This window comes from Pseudopipra pipra, chromosome 24, assembly GCF_036250125.1.
Source record: "Pseudopipra pipra isolate bDixPip1 chromosome 24, bDixPip1.hap1, whole genome shotgun sequence".
NCBI classification, from domain to species: domain Eukaryota; kingdom Metazoa; phylum Chordata; class Aves; order Passeriformes; family Pipridae; genus Pseudopipra; species Pseudopipra pipra.
This window is the reverse complement of record NC_087572.1, coordinates 4390428-4411278: the sequence shown is the minus strand read 5'-3', so window position 1 is coordinate 4411278 and position 20851 is coordinate 4390428. Positions and strand designations below refer to the sequence as shown.

The 20851-nt window shown below is 46.1% G+C and overlaps 1 protein-coding gene across 6 annotated transcripts in view; it reads left to right on the top strand.

Annotated features, from left to right (window-relative positions):
• Nucleotides 1-1402: 1402 nt before the first annotated feature.
• The window catches only part of LOC135402211 (lethal(3)malignant brain tumor-like protein 3), a 40934-nt gene continuing 21485 nt past the window's right edge, over nucleotides 1403-20851 (top strand). For 3 of the 6 annotated variants that reach the window (XM_064635146.1, XM_064635145.1, XM_064635143.1), the window contains exons 1-11: nucleotides 1403-1517; nucleotides 11017-11125; nucleotides 11440-11548; nucleotides 12993-13050; nucleotides 14132-14220; nucleotides 15357-15461; nucleotides 15790-15925; nucleotides 16412-16503; nucleotides 17435-17586; nucleotides 18389-18465; nucleotides 19811-19896. In XM_064635146.1, the coding sequence (XP_064491216.1) occupies nucleotides 1418-1517; nucleotides 11017-11125; nucleotides 11440-11548; nucleotides 12993-13050; nucleotides 14132-14220; nucleotides 15357-15461; nucleotides 15790-15925; nucleotides 16412-16503; nucleotides 17435-17586; nucleotides 18389-18465; nucleotides 19811-19896 (1113 nt within the window). In that variant the 5' untranslated portion in view covers nucleotides 1403-1417. Of the gene's footprint in view, nucleotides 1518-11016; nucleotides 11126-11439; nucleotides 11549-12992; nucleotides 13051-14131; nucleotides 14221-15356; nucleotides 15462-15789; nucleotides 15926-16411; nucleotides 16504-17434; nucleotides 17587-18388; nucleotides 18466-19810; nucleotides 19897-20851 lie in introns of those variants that run through there. The other 3 variants (XM_064635144.1, XM_064635147.1, XM_064635148.1) reach the window with 3 other exon arrangements.

Below are 20851 nucleotides of genomic sequence, written 5' to 3'. Positions count from 1 at the left end.
GTAATATTTCTGTTTGAATAATTAAATACAAAGTGAGAAGTCAGCTTCAGGCTGGAAATATCTACCCAAATGCACTGAAAAACAGCCCCGAAATCTGATTTAGGGTTGGGGTACCCGTCTCATGGGGCAAACCTCGTTTATTATCTCCCCAAAATCCTGTTCCACTGAAGCTGTCACAGCTCAGGGCCCCCTCGTGCTCCTTCCTTGCTCACCGTGGCAAAAACACCCGACACATCGTTAAAAAAATCCCACCCCCACCTCTTTTATTGCTCCAAAATTCAAATACAAAGGGTAATAACATTCCCAGGTGAGAAGAAAAACAAGTGTAACAAATGCAGAGGAGAGGGGGGCAATATTTTCTGTTCTTCGTGGGTGTGTCCAGCACAGTCCCGACCTGCTGGATGTGATTTACAGCTCCACTTTCCAAACCTCCCGAACTTCCCAAATTTCCACCTCAGCCACGAATGTGCCCTAATGCCCACGGTTCTGCCCAAACTTCATCTGGCTCAGGGAGCAGCACCAGGGATGGGGCTGTGCCCCCAGACCCACATCTGCCCCCTCCAAGCGCTCCCAGTGCCCCACATGTGCTGGTGGGTCTGTCCCAGTGTCAGCCACATCCCAGTCTCGTTCCCACCCCTGTGCCTGCCTGTCCCAGATCATCCCCATCTCACTCCCTGCCTGTCCCAGTAACCTCCTGCCCCAGCACCAGCCCCGTCCCAGTGCCTGTCTCTGATGATCCCTATTCCAGTGCCAGCTCTGCTCCAGTACCTGCCTGTCCAAGTGCCAGCCCTACTCCAGTTCATCCCTGTCCCAATGATTTCATGCCCCAGTGCCAGCCCTGTCCCAGTTTCATCCCCATCCCAGTGCCAGTCCCATCCCAGCCCCATCACAATCCCAGTTCCCCCTATCCCAGTGCCAGTCCCATGCCAATTCCCCCATCCCAGTGCCAGTCCCACCCCCGTTCCCCTCCCATCCCAGTTCCCCCATCCCATTCTCCCTATCCCAGTTCCATCCCATTCCATCCCAGTTCCCCCATCCCAGTGCCAGTCCCATGCCAATTCCCCATCCCAGTGCCAGTCCCATCCCCGTTCCCCTCCCATCTCAGTTCCCCCATCCCATTCTCCCTATCCCAGTTCCATCCCATTCCATCCCAGTTCCCCCATCCCATTCTCCCTATCCCAGTTCCATCCCATTCCATCCCAGTTCCCCCATCCCATTCTCCCTATCCCAGTTCCATCCCATTCCATCCCAGTTCCCCCATCCCATTCTCCCTATCCCAGTTCCATTCCATTCTCCCTATCCCAGTTCCATCCCACTCCATCCCAGTTCCCCCATCCCATTCCCCCCCCCCATCCCTCTCCCCATCGCACCCAGCGCCGCCTCCCCGCGGTGCCGGGGCTGTTCCCGTTCCCAGCGCATGCGCTCCCCGCCCGGCGGGCCCGGGGGGCTCCAGCGCTGCCGGAGCTGCACCGCGAGGAGGCCCCGGAGCGGCGGCGGGGCCGGGCCGGGACCGGCCGGTGAGTGCGGGGGGCCCGCGGGGCCCGGGGGGCGCCGCCATCTTGGGGGGGGGGCGAAGGGGGGACGCCGCGAGGGGAAATGGCGGCGGTGCTGCCGCCTCAGGGCTCGCTCAGCCCGCGGCCCCGCGGGGCGCGGAGAGAGCCTTCAAACCCCCCGCAAAACCCCCCCCAAACCGAGCGAAAAACGCGGGTTTTAGTTTAATAAAATAAATCGTAAAATGCCCACGCTTTCTGGGGTTTGGTTTTGCCCGGGTTTTTTGGCGGAAAAAGGGAGGGGGGGGGGAAGGCGGTGGGGAAAATCGGGGTTATCGCGGCGCTGGTGAAACTTCCTCGGGAGTGTGACAACTCCAAAGTACTAACAAATATATAAATCCAGCGCGGTAGAAAGAGTTCTTGTAGACTTTCCAACACCCAAACCCCAGAAACATTTAAGTTGGAAGAGATTTTACATGGAAGGAAAAAAAAAAAAAGGCCGAAACAACATCAAACTTTCTGGCAGCGAATAGGAAGAGTAGAATTGATGGAACCGGGATTTTGGGAGCGGAGGGAAAAGTCGGTGGCAAATAAACAGAGGGATAAATATAATCCTCCAAAAGTATCGACCCTCTGCAGGTTGGGATCGGTGCGGGACAATCTGGGGGATGTTTGGGGTCAGGAGAAAGGGATTTGGGACAGTTTGATGGACTCCTGGTGCCACAAGGAGGCGGATTAGATTTTCAATGTGAAAACATTCGATTTATTCAATTACCGCCCTGACTAGTTTATAAAGGAACAAAACCAAACGCGCATTGGCCTGTAATTGGGATTAAGGGATAAAGAGCTCTGATATTTTGTGCCAAGTTGTAAAAGACCTTTCTGGTTTGTGGGGTTTTTTTTAATATATAATAAAACAGAAGTAAAAGAAGGGAAAAACGGGTATTGGGTGCTTCGAACTTTTTTTTCCCACACAGCAATTAGGAACAGTCCATCATGGTCTCGTCGGTGGTTTGCTTCCCACTTTATGATCCATAATCTATTTAAATTCCATATTTTTGAGGATGGGAACAGTCTTTTCCTCAGCGAGTATTCCTGCTCGGCAATGTAAGATATGTAATAATGATTAATAGGAGTCCCCGGGGTACTTTGCTGGATTGTAGTCTTATAAAGTAATTACAGATGCAATTAAAACAGAGGACATTTTTGGCCTCTGTGCACAGATTTTGCCCTAAAATTGATTGCGCCTCACACTGCAAATAATCCCATTAAAGCTGAACGCGTGTGAAATGAATTGTAATTCCTGGTGGGTGCCGGGGTGGAAATGGAGCCGAATTGGAGCTGCTTGAGGACAACTGGGTGCAACTGTGGGCAGGTTGTACAGGGCCAGCTCTGTTTATTCCTGGCCAGAGTTAATTTATGTTGTCTTTGGGGGTTTTATTGCCATTATGAGGGTGAGCTGTTACAGCCAGATGTGCCCTGCAGACCATTCCTGACCCACTGACCCCTCAGGGGCCGTTTTCCTTGCCCCAGCCATGCTGTTTGTCTGCAGTTTTTACCACCAGTTCTCTATTTACTCAAATTTTAAGGCTTTAGGTTGATTATGAAAAGTAGCATCTACAATTTATTTAAAGCAGCATCTGCAATTTTGCTTTATAACGTGCTTAAAATTTTGTTGGTTTATCTGCAGGAGAAGGTCTCGCTCTCCCTTATCTCACTTACATTTTCATGCAAAGCTTTTAGTCTAAACACTTCTGCATTTAACAATATATTCCATTGGTGGTGGGAGATATAAATTTGAGGGTGAAGCCTCAGTATAAACACCTTGTCCTTTTCCATGTGAGTGCTGATATTTTTTGGGAGGTGAGATGTGCAGCGACACTGGGACATGGGATCAGATTCCTTTAGGGTGATGATGCACATCACAGACTCATGGAATATCCTGAGCTGCAAGGGACCCGCAAGGATCATCGGGTCCAACACGGGACATACCAAGAATCCCACCATGAGTGTTGTCAGAGACGTGGTGATGGGGATGTGGATGAGGGCGTGGAGTGTCCATGTGCCAGTCCATGCCTCACCTCTGCACAGTAAAGCACTTTGGAGGCTTAAATCCCATTTTATTTTTATTATTATTATCAGAGTTGCATAGTTTGAATATCAGGAAAAAACATGGTTAGACTGGGTCAAAGCCAGACTGACTCAGAGAACTGGTTACTCTGGACTTTTACAGTCTTTCTCTGAAATAATAAGGTTCCTGAGTTGCAGTGTTGGTTTTTCTCCCCCCCCCCACAAACACTGTTCCCTTTCTCCCATAGTTTATATAATTTTTAATCTATTTCAGCCTTTTCTCAAGCCCTCCATGTGTGCTGCTTGGGTGGAGGAGCAGGAAGAAGGTGGCAAAGTGGGATGAAAACTTGGATTAGAAACTGGGGGGAAAATGAGCAACTATCTCCTTGTTAAGGAGGGCTCTGACACGTGGAATCAATTAGCAGCCAAAGCAAACGAGTTCCCTCCAAACCCCGTTTCTCCTAATTAGCAGCACTCACTGTGCTCCACAGGTGAGGTGTGAGGGCAGATGTGCTTTGCTGAATTTGGCAGATTACTTTCCAGAGAATGCTTCAATTTATTGGTAAAATATTTCCCTCCCCGAGGAATTGGTGTTTTATTACCAGGTTTAGCATCTTGTGGCTCATCTGTTTGTTTTGTGGTGGTTTTTTTTAATTTCTGATTGAATCCAGCGAAGTGATGGGATAAATGCAGGGTAGAGCTAAGCAAACAGGTAGATGTTGTGTTCATGAATCACACAGGATTTGTTTTGACAACCCTATTTATGCTGTAGCTTTTAAACCTTTTGAAAGGCTGAGAGAACTGGGATTGTTCAGCCTGGAGAAGAGAAGTTTGAGGGTGACCTAATTGCAGCCTTCCAGAGCCTGGAGAGGGCCTGCAAGAAAGATGGAGAGAGATTTTTTAAGGGCCTGGACTGACAGGATAAAGGGGAATGGCTTCCCACTGACAGAGGGCAGCTTAGAGGGGATATTGGGAAGGAATTCTTCCTGTGAGGGTGGGGAGGCCCTGGCACAGGTTGCCCAGAGAAGCTGTGGCTGCCCCTGGATCCCTGGAAGTGTCCAAGGCCAGGTTGGACAGGGCTTGGAGCAACCTGGGGTAGTGGGAGGTGTCCCTGCCCATGGCAGGGGGGTGGGACTGGATGAGTTTTAAGATCCCATCCAAACCAGCCCATTCCAGGATTCCATGATTCTACTTTGGAAACCAAGAGAGAGCAGCTTATGGGCTACGGTGGGTTTGGACTTAATACTGGGCTGAGCTGCTGGTTTGGGGTGAACTCCCAGTGTTGCTGTCTGACCTTAGGAACTGACTGAGGTCGCATTGCCACTGTGTCTGTCTCCCAGCACACCATAATTCCTGTGTTAGCATGTGCTTAGGGCAGGCTTGGAAGGGCTGTGCTGTGACAAATCAACAGCACTGCAAACTCCTGAAAACCAAAGGAGTTTATCTTGCAGCCCAGTGGCAGAACTGACAGAACGTGTTTGCTTGTCCTCAGCAGCCCGTCCCACCCCAAAGGCATCCCTCTCCATTCTTAGACCATTTTCTCCCTCTAATCTTTCAATATTTTGAGCAATATTTTCCTTGATTTGTCATTACAAAAATTGGTAGGAGGTGCAGTGGGTGGATGTCGGGATTCCTCAGTTCTGAATTTTATCTCTTTTCCCCCTTCACTGACACGGGCAGTGAAAGCACTTTAAGCCTCAGCACGCCCTTAAATGCTTGCCAGTGGCTACTGACACTTGAGGCACCCCCACAATTCCATTGCAGGCTCTGAAAGTTCATTTCAGTCCCTGACTGATGAGGTTCCTGCAGGTGAGGCTGGTTTTTTTTGGTAATGGTATTAGTTCAGCCTTGCAAAATGTCACTTGCCCGAGGTGAGCGGAAGGTTCTGATGGGTGAGTAAAGAATCATCAGTCACCGTCACAGCAAAGGTGGTTGTGTCTGAGCTGGGAAGTGTTGGAAGCAGCTCCTGAGACCAGATTTGTTCTGCTGCAAGAAGCCATGAGGGGTTTTTTGTGTGTTTCTGTTTAAATTGCAGTTCTGCCCCTCACTCACATCACAGCAGTGCCTGGCAGATGTGACACGTCGGGTGGCAGCCGCTGCTGCCGGAGCTCCCGGGACACTGGGGATGCACAGAGCTCCCAGTGCCAGCTCTGAGTGCTCTGAGGAAAAGACCAGCTTTGCCCAGTGCCCCTCTCTGTTTTGGGGAAGGAAGTTTCTTTGTAAGTCGGTTTTTCCCAGAACAGCCCAGGATCAGGTGGTTCTCTCCACGCCAGCTGCTTCTCGCGTGGAATTTTGCCTCGTGGTCCTTGGAAGCTCAGCCAGAAGGGCTGCAAACTTCGTGTTATTACTTGATTTACAGTCTTTGGGTTTATTGCACCGTTGTGTTTCTCACATTTACCCTCACAGAGAGACACTGAAATCCTCATGTCATTGGAAATCAACCTGGTAGTGCCTGAAATGGGATTTCTGTTGGAATGTTTGTCTTCCCATTAGTTCCGATGGTGTTCAGAGAAATAGAGTGAACCCCCATCCACCCATTTATCTCACACTTTGTTTGTTTGTGTGAATTTGTGCCTTTTTTCTTTATTTATTTTTGGTCTCCTAACCAAGGCAAGGTGGATGTTAAAAGCCAAAGCTGGTTTTCTGCAGGAATGATGAAGCGTTTTCCCAAGGCTGCACTGGCTCAGGGGCAGAAATGAGATCAAAAACCTGAGTATTCCTGACCTCTGCCTGTGAATTCCCTGTCTAAAGATAAAGCACAGAGGTCTGGGTGGGAGCATATTAATTAATCCCCATTATCTCTGCCAACCTGGCAGTCATTTATCATTTCATAAATCAGAATCTGCAGCTCGGGACTGAACGACTCATCTCAGTTTTGTTGTATCTTCGTTTGCCTTAATGTCTCTGAGCCTTAAAATGTTAAAGATGAAAAGAAATTGGGACAAATGAGGAACATTTGGGCCTGACTGTGGCTCCTCAAAATGTTTCAGGTTAGTTTCTGGTCTCTCTCTTAATTGCACCATTTGCTTCCTTTTATTGGAGTATCTGATTTTATTGTAGATTTTACTGATAGGGAGCATATAAGAAAAGTAATTACTTTATTATATTTTCCTATGGGTCGTAGTGGATTTATAAAATACAGGAATGAAAAAGACTCATTATTGTATCAAGTCTTCTCTGGTTAAGTTCAAGATTCTATTCTGCACTGTGATTTTTGACAGTTCTGCAGTGTGAAGTAAATCCTCCAACTTTCTAGACTGGATTGGTACCTTACCTGGTAACAACATACAAGTGAGAAACAAGGACACAGGACATGAGTGGCCACCAAGCCTGTGGCAGCACAGAATATTTGCAATATATTCTACAGTTTGCAACTAGAAATTGTGCAGAGAAAAGACTTTGTTTTAAGCAACTGGCCTGGCATTACCAAGGAAGTGGTGAAATGTTAGTAATGTTTCTGAAAGCCTGGTGATATTCCCTCTCTCCTTCTCATTTCTTGCTCAATTGATTTCTACAGGCAGGAAGTGTTTTAAGTGATTGTTTTCTGCTAATAGAAGTTATGGGCCTGATCTCCCTGATTCTCAGAAATGTCCACCCAAAATACTCAGAAAACAAAGCCCAGTAAATTCAATCCAGCATGAGAAAGACATTTCCTCTGGAAGATGAATTTTCTCAGGCTGTGGGGTTGAGTCTTTACGTTCTGTTCCCATCAGTGGTTGGTTTTTGGCAGCTCTATCTTATGTGTTCATGGTACAATGACAGCTCTGGTGTGAATCACACCCAAGGTCTGATAGCCACAGAGGTGGGGTTCAGTGTTAGGGGGTGAATGTGTGTGGAGTGGTTCCCAAATGACCTTCAGCTGTTCCCTTCCATTGTGCTCCCGATGGCTGGAAACGAAGACATGGAATTGCCCTCAAAGCTGCAATTCTCAGCCTTGGGGAGGAAAAGAGCAATTTGAAGTGAAATAAATTGGACTTGAAGGGGCTCGAGAGCTCTGAAAAATCAGATTGTTGGTACCACATCAGGCACTCAGAACCAGACCCCCCACCTCCTGCAGGTGTTGATAATCTTCCTCTTCTCCTTCTCCTCCTCCATGGAATTGGATCCACTGACTCCTTTGGATTATTATTTTGCTAACTTTTGCCCTGTATTTAACCCAAATCATTACCCTCCTGCTCCTTAAACATCTGAAGTGTTTTGCCTCTTAACCAGCAGTAACGTTCCTTCACAGAAACAGCTTCACTTTTATTGATTCCTCATAATAGCAGAGAATCAGCAAAGCACCACATTATTTATTAGACTGAAAGGCACCAAGAAACATTGTGTTGATTTATATTAAATGACCAGGTATAAGAGCCCTGATTACCTCTGTTGATGGGTCTGGTAGGAATGTCCAGCTGGAACACGGTAACTGGCTGCCCAGGGAGCCACTTTAAGATGCCAAATACTTATTTTTTGGTTTTGCTGTTTAATCCTTTTTACCCCCCCTCTCTTCCTGCTCTGTTCCATTTCTTGCGTACACGATGAAATATCTTTTTCCTCAATTTGTTTCAAAAATATCTCAGGAAGGACAGATTATTTCTGTGGGATTGTGTGGATTTTATATTATCAAATCTGCTCTGCTGTGTAAAGGAAGATGCAGTGCTGACAGTAACAGTTGTGCAATTCCAGAATTTAGGAATGAGGGATATTGCCTTGAAGAACCTCAGGATGAAACTGTAGGTTGCCTCTGTGTTCAGCCAGGCCTCAGATCAGAGACTGTTAATAAAGATTCTGGTTGGTTTTTTGATGTTAATTTATATGTGTTTTGGGGCTGGACTTGCCCAGCTCACCTGGCTGGGGTTACATCATCAGGTTATTGCAGGAGGAAGCACCAGCCTCTGTCTCTGCTGGTTTGGGCAGAATCAGAACTGTTGATTCATGTGCAGGAGTGTCACTATCCCAAAAATTCCCCTGCTCCTGCATGGTGACATTGGCTCCTGGACAAACTCTGCTGCAGAACAAGCACGTGGAGCTCTGGATCTGCTCCTTCCACTGCCCCTCTGCCCATGGTACTGAGCTGTCCCAGTCATCCCAGTCATCCCATCCCTGGGATGTGCACTGGGATGCTGCTGCTCTCCTGGTGATTGAGGGGAGTGAATCCTCCAGGAAACTGAGTCCCCTTAGAATTCTTGTTCCTTCAAACCAGATTGTTTCTCTCTGTGCTGAAATGAAAGTGGTGTTCTGTGTCTTCAGGGCTGCAGAGGAGGAAGTGAGTGAGCCTTCTAGAAGCAAGTCCAGCGTCTTTGAAGCTTTAAGAAATACAGGCTTTAGATAAAGAAGAGGAAAGAGGAGGAAGAATGTTTGGGATAAGGCTTTGATAGGGTGCTGGAGGCAGGATCCCAAGCCCAGGAAGCAGGCAGGAGTAGGAGGAGGATGGTGCTTCTCAACTCATCGAGGAGCTCTTCCTCAGAGGTGAAGCAGATGCTTTTAAACTGAGTTCAGCAGGTTTGAGCAAAGCACGGATGGCTGAGGGAAGATCTCAGACTAATGAAGTGCTTGGAATAAAAGCTTTGGAGCAGAGCTTGCAAATGCAGCCACCTTTGACTTGCCTCTTTCATTCCGGAGTTCAGTAGCTCCATACTGCAGATAGTGAAGAAGATCAAGGAATGAGTAATCCTTGCAGCTATTTGCTCATCAGAAAGGTGGTTTTTTAATTTAAAATTTATTATTTTTTTTTTCTGGTGCCCGGTCGCATTTGCAGGTCAGGACTAATAAAAGTTGCATATTGACACTATTTAACACACTTTAATGATTTTATCTGCGCCAGTGAAGTGTTCCTGCATAGCCTAGGGAGTTTTTTAAGCTCAAAGGAAGACTCTCTGAAGTCTGCCACGTATCATTCCTTTTCCATTGCTGCCCTGTGTGTGTCTGGAGAGGTTTTCTTGTTCTGTATCTGGATTTCCTCTCTGTGTGTGTGTGTGTGTGCAGGGGATGGGTGCCAAACAAAGCAGAGCAGGTTATTCCTCAGTGTCACTGTTCTTCAGCAATATTCCCTCTGCCTGTCCCACATTCCTCTGCTCCTCTGGGACATTCATTTCCCACCAGAACAAGTGTCATTGAAGATGGGTTGAGAGCCACTTGTGGCCCCTGGCAGCTCCAGATGTTTGCAGTGTTGATGCAGCACAGCTGTCACCCTGCTCTGAGGGCTTTCGAGCCCATCCAGCTCCAGCTGGGGGTCACACAGGACAAATTCCTGTGGAATGTGCCCCTGGGGGGGTCCTGCTTGTGCTGGGATTTTAGGGAAGTAACTGTGATAAATAGAGTTGTGTTTGTTGGACAGATTTGAACATCAGAGCTCTTGGTTCTTGCAAGTCTTCCCTGGTTTGTCTTTTCCCTGCCTGGAATCGTTGGTCCCTGAGGGCATGGAGAGACTTTAGGTTGTGATACAGGAATGTGTGGACTGTTCATGGGCAGTGAGTGCCCAGTTCCAGCAAGGACAATCCAACATCCATATTGGACCTTGGAGAGCAATGAAATATCAATGAAAAACATCACTTGGCTTATCAGGATTAGTCCAAGTGCTGGTGAGGAGACTGAGAAAGGCTTTAAATAAAAAGCCAGGTGACTCATATCTCAAATCTGGGTTGTGAGTGGTGCTTTGTGGTTTTTCTTTTTTTCTTCTTTTCAGGTGTTTAATGGTGCATTAAAAACTGGATTGATCAAACCAGTGCACACCGAGTGGTGCCACTGATGCAGAGCAGGGAAAATGTACACACAGAAGCCCCCGTGCATGATTTGAATGTCAGATTACTGGAGCAAATTATCCATCAGGACAGTGCAGATGCCTGGGGTTTTGTTAAAATATCAAATACAAATTAATTTGCGTTAGGAAGAGCTCAGGAGAAAGTAAATATATGTCATATATTGGAGTTATTCCTTACATTTTCATGCTCTCATCCAGATGAAAGATCCATATATATCTCTTGCTAGGTATAGAAATGATTGTTTCTATTCTCCCATCAATAATGTGCTGTTTTTAGGGGCTGCCTATGAAGGATTTTCATATGTACAAAATATATATAAAAGCAGAAGCTTTTAAACTTAGCCAGCTGTATTAAAAGCATCGAAACAAGATGGACTTGTTTGACATTTGTCTTTCCAGTTAAAGGGTTACTAAGAATAAAGAAATATTATGAGATTTGTAACTGTGTCCTGGTTATAGCTTTAAGATTCTATCTTCCTTTGTCACTTTTACAGGGGGCAGGGTTTCTTCAAAATTAAAATATTACAGATAAAAGGGGTTTTTCTCTGCTGAGGTGGTGGGTCAGCACACAGCTAATAATTACACCCCTCTCCATGGGATTCTGAGAGTCACTCAGTGAAAGTTTGTAAAGGACTTTGACAGAACTAATTACGTAATTAAACATGTTTTAACATTTTAATTTAATAGTTGTCTTGTTTTTTGCTTCCACAGTGCCCAGACCAGGCGTGTCCTACTCGGAATCCCAAACCTGTGAGCAAATGGATTGCTTTGAGAATGGGAAGTTTTGTACTCAGACAGGCTCCCAGCAGCACAGGGACAGGTAAAGAAACCTCAGATTTTTCCTGGGTTTTGTTTAAAAATGTTTAAAGTGAACATTGTGACAGAGAAAAGTGTTGCTGTGAGTAGAATGAACTCCTGAGAGCAAGTGCTACTGTTCTGTATCCAGCAAATCCTGCAGACACTTCTTCAGGCTCTCAGTCCAGGCCTCCTCCTTCTTCCCCAGAGGCACAGAGACACTGCAGGGGTGTTGCACTTTTAATTCGGTTTTGTTTTCAATGTTGGATGTTTAATGCTTGTCAGAGACATTCCAGGTGATGGCAGAAACAGGGGAAATAATAGAAATGTTCCTACCAGCAGTGGCTGTCAGGTGGCTGAGGCTGGCAGACCTGTCAGACGGCTCCGGAGGAAGAGGAGACTCCCTCTGGATTCGGAGGATGAGGAGGAAAATGCATATGAGGATGAGGTAAACGAGGCTGCATGTCCTTGCTTTAAAGGGAGCTGTGAAAGGCAGGGGCAGTTGTTTGTCTCAGAGTTCCTTGAGCAGAGCAAACTGAGCTGAGGGAGGTTGTTCTGTACCCAGGGAATGGTCTGGGGCTGATCCTGATTTACACCAGTGATGGGAATACCTGCTCTGAGGAATTGCAGGGGTCAGGGAATAGCTCATGTGAAGTGAAAGTCAGGCTTTCAGACTGTAACTTTCCAGGGGTAGTTACAGCCCTGTACACCAGCTCTATTTCACAGTAATAAAACCACAGGCCTCCAAAATACCTTCTCTCAGTCAAGTCCTGTTTTGTGATATTGAAGATTAGTGCCAGACCACAGGGTTTGGTTGGGTTTTATCAGGTACCTGCATGTACACTGTGAGAATGCTCAACCAGAAACCTGTATTAGTGGTGGATAAATAGAAGTTACTCAGTCCTGAGCTGATCTTTCCTTAACTTTCCTGAAGTTAAGGACCCTTTGTGCAACCCTGTGCTCTGCCCCTGCCCGTGCAGTGTGTCTCTGAGCCATTTCATTTATATTCACATATCACCCATGGTTCTGTACAGCTGAGCCACTTGTGGAGGTGTTGGTGGGTACTCGAGCTGCAGCCTCTGATGTCATGAGCAGTTTAACTCATCTCCTTGCTCAGCTTTTCCCTGTGACGTGGGTGAGATGTTTTAGGGGATGGATGTTTTCAGAAGTCCTTGAAATCTCTCTCTTCCCCCTTCTCCTTCTCCTCTTTAGGAACTGCCCCCCTGTCCCTTCTGGGGCGTGTCTGGTGGCACTTTTGCTTTGCTTTGCACATTTGGCTTTTTTTTTCGGTTTGTTTTGAGAAATGACACCCTGGGAGGAATCAAACCTGAGTGTGAAAAGCACACAGAAGAAACGTGAATGAGAATTGGGAATTGGGCTTGGAGTGTGGCACAGGGAAACCAAGTGGTCTGGGGGGGGAGGTTCATCCATGGCAGGAGTTCCTTGAAGCTTCTGCTTCCTTCAGGCCTTCAGCAATGACTTTTTTCCCCTTCTATCCATTCCCTGGCATGGAGGGACACGAGAAAGGGAAAGGAAAACGGAGTTACAGTAATGCTGCTGACGTGAGGAGCAAATCCTGCACTGCAGAGAGCAAATCCTCTGTATTGTGATGGAGATTTTGGGCCTGTGCTGCTCTTCTGCAGCCACATTTAAGTGAACTCCAGGAGCATGTATTAAATAACTTGTAAAGCACTTTGGGATACTGCAGGATCAAAGTTATCTGTGTAGCATTCCCTACTGCTGTTCTTGCAGGGTTATTCAAGAGACATAATACTGGCTAATAGTCCTGTTAGTAGTTACCTGTTCCATCCTTATTGTACCTGCATTGTGAGATGATCAGAGGGAGGGAAAACCAACCTTGCTAAACTTCTTTTTAACGTATCTGTGTCTAGGAGAAGAATAAATCAAATAATATGAAAAGCCGCAGAAACACTAAACCAATAAAACAAGGTGAGCTAAGCTCAGAGTCTCTTTTCTTTAATGTTTATAGATTTTTTTTTTTAGTAGCTACTATAAAGTGAATAATAATAATAATAATAATAATAATAATAATAATAATAATAATAAACAGAAGAGGAAAGGACAGTAGAGCTCATTTCACATTCAGAGTAGCTTATTAGGTACATAACCCTCTTACCACAGGCAGCTTCTGGGATGTATTAGGGGGAATATCCTGGATTTCCCTGCATGATGGGCACAGTGTGAGGATCTGGAAGGAGCCAACCTGATCCAAAGCTCACTGAAGACAATAAGAATCTTCTTTCCATTGACTTTGGAGAGCTTCACAGCCAGAGCCTGTAATGCTAAAGAGAAAATAAGTTGTAAACAATGAGATTGATTCTAGACTGCAACTTAAATGTGTTACATACCTTAGATGAGTTAGTGTGTTACTGGGGGGAGATGTTTAATGTACATTGAAAATGTAATTTTCTGTGTGTATGAACTGTGGTTCTAGAATGAATCCAAGTTATTTTCATTATCTGAGAGCTGCCTCTCTAATAGATGCATTGTGTTATTAGAAGGCTATAAATACATGTGTGTGTGTATATATATATATATATATATATATAAAATCTTGTGAACTGAATGAAAATTCACTTGGTTTTTCATTTATTGTATTTTAGGTTTATTGCAGCTGCAGTTATATGCCTCTCTGTGCTGTCTGTTAGTTTATATTTAACCCTTTATTCCTCTGTGAAATACCAGGAGAAGGAATTAATTTCCACATTTTTAAATTATTCTGCCTTGTCCAGGCTTTCCACTGGCACCTTTCCATGGGCATCTTGCCAGGGAATATGGGTGCCACAATCCATTTGACCTGTGACAAATTTTCATTCACTGAGGAATGAGCACGGTTTTCCTACTGCTGGAATTCCTCCTTTTCCTCAAAAGTTGGGTAACACTGCCTCCTTTGGGGTGCCACAGCAAACCAGCTGGAGTGTACGTGGGAGGAGAAGGAGAAGAGAGGAGGAGAAAAGCGGGAAGCATCGGAGAGAAACATTGATTTTCCTCTTTGTTTTTGATTAATTAGTGCTTCCTGGAAAGAAGAAGGTATGGAACTGGGTTTCCTACTTGGAAGAGGAACAGATGCCAGCTGCTCCCCTCAAACTGTTCAGAGAGGTTGGCAGCTTTTTCCACTCCCTTGCTCTGTTTTTCTCAGGTGGCACTGCAGGATTTCTGGCTCGGTGGAGGTGGGGTTGGAGACCACCCTCAAGCCAGCAGTAACATTTCTGAGTTGGTTTGGTGCAAACAGGCAGAGAAACCCTCACACGTTCCTGTGGAATGAGGCATCTGCCCTGGGAGTCTCATCCCAAACCAGGGTATTAGAAATGCTGGTTGGATCTGACTCCCAAATAAACAGCAACTGTTTGGATCGGCTTTGCTCTGGATAAATGGGCTGGTAGGCAACATCCAAGGGCTGCTGGAGAGGGACAGCTTAATGTCTGTCACGTACCTGTGGCTGCACAACAGCCCTTCCAGCCTTCCCTGTGGGAAACTCGAGTCAGTCAGCCCTGGGAATGTTGTGGATTCACTCCGTGAGTGTCTGGCAGGAGGGAGGGAGGGAGCTGTGTCCCTTCAGTGAAGGTGGCAGAGGTGAGTGCAGCCCTGGGGAAGCTGCTCCTGCACATTAAACATTCAGCTCCCTGGGAGCTCCTCAAAGCCCAGGGCTGTTGGTCCTTCCAGAGTGAGCTGAGCAGGAAGGTCAGGTCCTGCAGAGAGTCAAAAGCCATTTACAATCCCAGGTCAGGTTTATTTTAAACCTTTACTACACTTCACTTGTTTCGTTTGGATTGAAAACCACAAATGTTTTCTGGAGTAACTGGGCTCCAGATCAAACCTACCTTGTCCCTTTCAGCATTTGAAGATGCCAGGTTACCTCTGGGGAGAGTCTGGACTGACAGACAAAGTAATTTGAGCTTTCCCACCTCTGTTTCTGCTTTGGGCTGGGAAAGGGATTCTTTTGTGTTTGAGAAGAGCTCATTTCTGCATCTGCTCAAAGATTTGTTCACAGCTAATTGCAACAGGCTCGTGGTTCAGTGTTTTTGAGAGATTCATTAGAATAACAAATCTGAAATCCTGTGATCATGCCATTATTGATCCCTGAACCTGCACCTGTCTCTTCGAGCAGCAATCACTTGGGGCTAGAATTTTCTTCTCTGAGTTGAACATTTGAAGCTTTGAGTACATCTAATGACTGCTCTGCAATAGATTTTGTCTCTAGGAATTGAAAGCAAATGTTTCTTCCCCCCTCACAGTATCAATCATTCCCACAAGGCCGGAATGGATTTAAAGTTGGAATGAAATTGGAAGGGCTGGATCCTGAACACCCCTCTCGATTCTGTGTTCTCACAGTGGCTGAGGTAGTTGCTTTTCCTGTCTTTGGTTCCAAAAGTCCCATGTACATTTAGGATTTTTGTTTTTTCCAGTAAAAAGTAGAAACATAAAAATAATAGTACATTAATTAATTAATGGTTAGGAGTTCCAGGTGACAGTGAAGGAATGCTGTGATGTGGTTGAGGGTCTCTGCCTGAAATCCTTCCTGTCAGATTTTTGCAATCGTAGCTCAGAATAGCAAACCTTTTAATTGCCTGTAATGAATAAATATGGAAAAGAACAATGCAGTTGATTAGTGATTTTCTTTAAGTTCTTTATGACCCTTTCTGGCAATCAGAGCTCCTCTCATTGCAGATCCAAGGCTACAGGATGCGACTGCACTTTGATGGGTATCCAGAGTGTTATGACTTCTGGGCTAATGCTGATTCCTCAGACATCCATCCTGTGGGCTGGTGTGAAAAAACAAGCCATAAGCTGCTCCCTCCTAAAGGTATGGAAAAAAAAAATAGAGTGGTGTACAAGAAACCATAAATTCTCCTAAGAACTGGCTGTCCTGGCTCTGCGTGTTTCATTTTTAGTGTGATTTCAGCATGGAACTCGATCTGAGGGGCTAAAGGGAAGAGGTGTAACTAACACAGTGACTCACAAAAGAGCAAAACAGTTTCTTTTTGATGTTCCCAGAGAGTGACGTTGTTAGTCAAATTAGAAACTCTGTATTGGATGTCTCCTTGGGGTTCAGGACTTGCTTCTTCCCTGCATTCGATTTCCCAGAAACATCTGAAGGTTGAGATTAATGATTGGCCATTAGAGGGAAAAAGAGAGAGATGCTTTAGCTGGAATGCACATCCCCTGAAGATTTTAGCAGGGCAGTTATCATGCAAAGTTCATATTCTTCCCAGGTAATTTCCATTTCTGAAAAGCCTGTCGGAATGTTCCGGGGCCAGGTAGAACAATTTTTTTATCTCTCTCTTCCCAGGTTTCAAGGAGGGAGAATTTAATTGGACTTCCTATCTGAAGAATTGCAAAGCTCAAGCAGCTCCAAAAAGCCTTTTTAAGACCCTCAGCACTGTAAGTGGTGATGTGGAATAGAAGGTGTTTCAATAGGTCTGGTGCTAAGTGAATTTTGACCAGATTATTTACATGGTTTTAATATGCTCATGTCAGAGGTACAACTGTGGTACAATCAGATGCAAACTGCTTCCTGCTGTGATTTATTTTTAAGATGGAAAACTAGTACAATTTTTCTTCCTTCCCCTAGTCACTGACTTCCCAGAGAAAGAATTTGTATTTCCCTTCCTCCTTAACGCTGGAGGAAAAGATTTACTGGACCATTTATTAAATATATTACAGCCGTCTGTTTTGCTGTGTCCCTGCAGTCGGGATATTTGTGTCCCTTTCCCCTAATTTAATCATTTCCAAAATAATTTCTGGTTTCCAGCAGCATGCTCATGTGTGCCATGGGATTCATTATGGGGCTGTGGATCTGGAGCATTTTTCATCCTTCACCCCCTGGGGCTTTCTTTGTGGTTGTTCCCCTCAGTCCCTGCCTCACCCTCCCTGCCATCTGTGTCACTCCAGTGGCACAAAGGCTGATGGATTGGACACTGCAGATGGACAGGCACTGACTCCAGTGGGATCAGGGCCCAGCTCTGCTCTGCTTCCCACTGAGTCTCTTCTTCTCCTTGAGGACTCTCTTTAACTTTTCCCCCAGTGAGACAGGACCTGCCACACCCATCACTGCAAGGCATTTCTGTCTCAGCCTGGGACTCTGTGGGGGTGGGTTTACCTGGAAATGCTGTTTCTCGAGCCACATCAGCTCTTTTTTGGCAACAGAAACAGTCATTGCCAGAACTCAGGGAAATCCTCCCTGCAAACCTCTTGCTGGTAACTGCAGTGTGTTTTAGCCTGTGGGTTTTGGGGTTACAAACGAGTTTATAAGGAGAATTAGGCTTGGCCAACAGCGTGGCTGATTTCCCTTCCCCGTTGTCCTGTTCCTCAGCCTGTCACACCCTCTGGGTTTCGTCTGGGAATGAAGCTGGAGGCAGTGGACAAGAAGAATCCCTCCCTGATCTGCGTGGCCACCATCACAGACGTGGTGGACAACCGGCTGCTGATCCACTTCGATAACTGGGACGAGAGCTACGACTACTGGTAAAGAGATCCCGTCTCTCACACACACCTGCAAGGACACTGGGCTTGGTTTTGCTCTTCCACTGAGGGTAATCGTTGGTATTTCCAGTGTAGCCACTAAAGTTGGGATCTTAAATGGTTTTCGAGGCGTGTGAATAATTCCTTTGGGTTTTCCCAAAGAGACAGTTGCTCAGGAGTTTCCCTCCTGGTTGAGTGCTGGGCAGCTCAGGGTAGAACCAGTGTGGGGGGCCCTGAGTTGTCTGGGAAGTGTTGGAGGTAAGAAGCATCCTTGTGCCTGAAGGGGCTCCAGGAGAGCTGGAGAGGGACTTGGGACAAGGGATGGAGGGACAGGACACAGGGAATGGCTTCCCACTGCCAGAGGGCAGGGTTAGATGGGATACTGGGGAGAAATTGTTCCCTGTGAGGGAGGTGAGGCCCTGGCACAGGTTGCCCAGAGAAGCTGTGGCTGCCCCTGGAATCCCTGGAAGTGTCCAAGGCCAGGTTGGAGGGGGCTTGGAGCAACCTGGGCTAGTGGAAGGTGTCCCTGCCTGTGGCAGGGATTTGGAACTAGATGATCTTTAAGGTCCCTTTCATCCAGGATCTCCATTTTATGATTTTTCTTTGTATTTCCCTGTCTTTGGGGGCAGCTCACATGCCTGGAAAACTTGGCATTCCCACCCTAACGAGGTAATGCTCGTGTTCCACACCGTGATCACACCCACTGAAAGCATCTGCTCCCCCAGCAAATCAGGCAGCATTTGAAATCCTTCTTTTCTTTTTTGCTCTAAATGTGACTGCTGCCAACTTTCCCTCTTTGATTCAGGTGTGAAACGAGCAGCCCATACATCCGTCCTGTGGGCTACTGCCAGGAAACTGGAACCCCACTGACAACACCACCTGGTATGTTGAAAGTGAGATTTCTCTCCTGCCTCAGGCCAAAAAAACCCTGTAAAAAACTGTGTCTTCCACGTAATTACATATTTGCAAGTTCCAGGTTCCACTCAGAACTCTTTACTGACTGAACAATATTGTTGCTCGTGCCTTTTGCCACTGAATTTTGCATTGGTTCACAGTTCCTTCAGTGAATGGAATGGGGGTTGGTAATTTAGAATTGAGTTTGAGTTCAGAAGCTAAAAACTTCGAAGGATTTCCAGCATTTCCTTCGAGCTGGAAGAAAAAGGAATCAGTATCATGATTTCCTAGATGGAATTTCTGGAAGTGAAGGAGTAGCTGAAGCCACATCTCTTTCTGCTGCACTGGAGTTTGGTAAACGAAGGGAATGTTGGTGAATGGGAAAGGACAGAACGTACAGGGAAACCAGTGCTGTTTTCAGGCCTTGGAAGTTCTCATTCACCCTAAAAATAGCAAACAATAAAATGAACCCTGTCATTTGCCAGACTGACAGCCCTGGAGCAAGAATTCCTGTACTTACCATGGACCTGTGGAGCAGGAGGCACTACAAGATCCCTCTGCACGGGAGGGATTGGCCTCTGTGCTTTTCCTGCAGTTGGAAGAGGGGTTGTAAACATCTGTCCCTGCCCCTGGAATGTGCAGCAAGGCACTTCTCTGCTCATATCACCATTTCCTGTGCCCCCAGCAGCCCCTGCAGCCAGTTCTGGTCTCTGCTGAGGGACTTAAATGCAGCAATTTTCAGACCGTGCTCTGCATTTAGTCCCTGCACCCTCCTGCCCAAAGGAGCCAGTCCTGGGAGTAAAAATTACTGAAATGGGAAGAGGAAAAAAAAAAAGTAGAGTAGTTTCTTAAATGTAATTGCCAGGGAGAGACAGCCCTGTTGTTAGAGCAGCATGCCCAGGGAGCCTTTTCTCTCCAGGCTGCTGGTTTTACTGAGCAGGCAGCAGGAGGTGAGAAGTTTCTCCAGTCTTGCAGGCACTCACACACAGAATAGTTAATAAAGTGGGAAATTAATTCAGTGATGCCACTGCACATCACAGAAATCTCTGACTAGCCTTTAATTGGCAGCTTTCTCTAGAGAATAAGAAGTGATTAAGCTGTGCAGAAATGAACTTGTCAGGGTTAAAGCCCAGTGCAGGGCCTGGGGAACTGGCAGTGCTGCTGTGGCTGCTGGAATGGTGGGGAGGAGCAAAGAGGCCACTTTCCAGCACCATCCATTGCAAGTGCTAAATTAGCATCATCAACCCTGTGTTACAGAGCTGCTGCTCTGTTGTTTTTAACAATAAACGTGGGGTTTTTCTTACTTAAATGTTAATTCTGTGGGTTTTTTCAGGATACAAGGATCCCAAAGCCTTCTCATGGGAGAAATACTTGGAAGAAACTAATTCCCAAGCGGCCCCAGCAAGAGCATTCAAACTGGTGGGTGAATCTCTTTGATTGTCCTTGCTCAGGTGCTGTTATTCACCTTTTTGTGCTACAGGCTTTATTTTGAGGGTGGGTCACCTTGCCTGTGCCAGGAGGGTGAAACTGGGTTTTTCTTTAAGGTGATCTCCAGATCTTTTACTTTAAGATGATGTTTAAGATGCTGCTGCTAAAACAAAACACACGGCAAAATACAAGACTTTTTTTTTTTAAAGCTATCTTGGAAAGGAGTTTTGACTAAATATCTCCAGTTGCTCCACTGACAGAGTTAAGGAAAGAGCCTTCAGTCCACACAGACAACTGTGGCTTCCAGAGGAGTGTGGGAAGGGCACAGAGAGGGCACAGAATGGAGAAAGAGCTGCTGGGGGGGCAAAGGGAATCTCCCAGTTGACACCTTGAGCAGGACTGGTGCTGGTTGAACAGACATTCCCAACCATTGTGAGGGTCAGAAGTGGGAATCACTGGTCTGAAACTGGGCATATTTGGTGGGGAAGGAAGGAAAAGTGTGCAGTCATCAGGTGTATAAAAAAACCTTTCTAAAATACTTTCACCTTGCAGTTGTGCAAATCCGTATTTCCCTGCTAGGTGAGGCTGGAGTTAAGGCAGAGAAGTTCCTATCAAGGACTTACATGTTCTAATATAGATCTTAGTTCTCCTGGGGGGAAAACAAGTGTATTAACAGATGAAAGAGCATTTCTGCCAAGCTCCTGGGTGCAGTAACATCATCCTGCAGGCTCTGAAGGTGCTTCTCTCAACCTTGGGAGCCGGAGCTTTTGTTTCTTTCATTGCAGTTCAGTGCATTTATCTGGAAGCTCACTGTGAGCATGAACAAAACAAACACCTTTCAAATAACTTATAAATACTTTAAAATTGATTTTTTTTTTCCCTTCCACACTGCTGGCTCGCCTTGCTAAACTTTGCAATATGTTCCAAATCTTTTCTGTGCCACAGT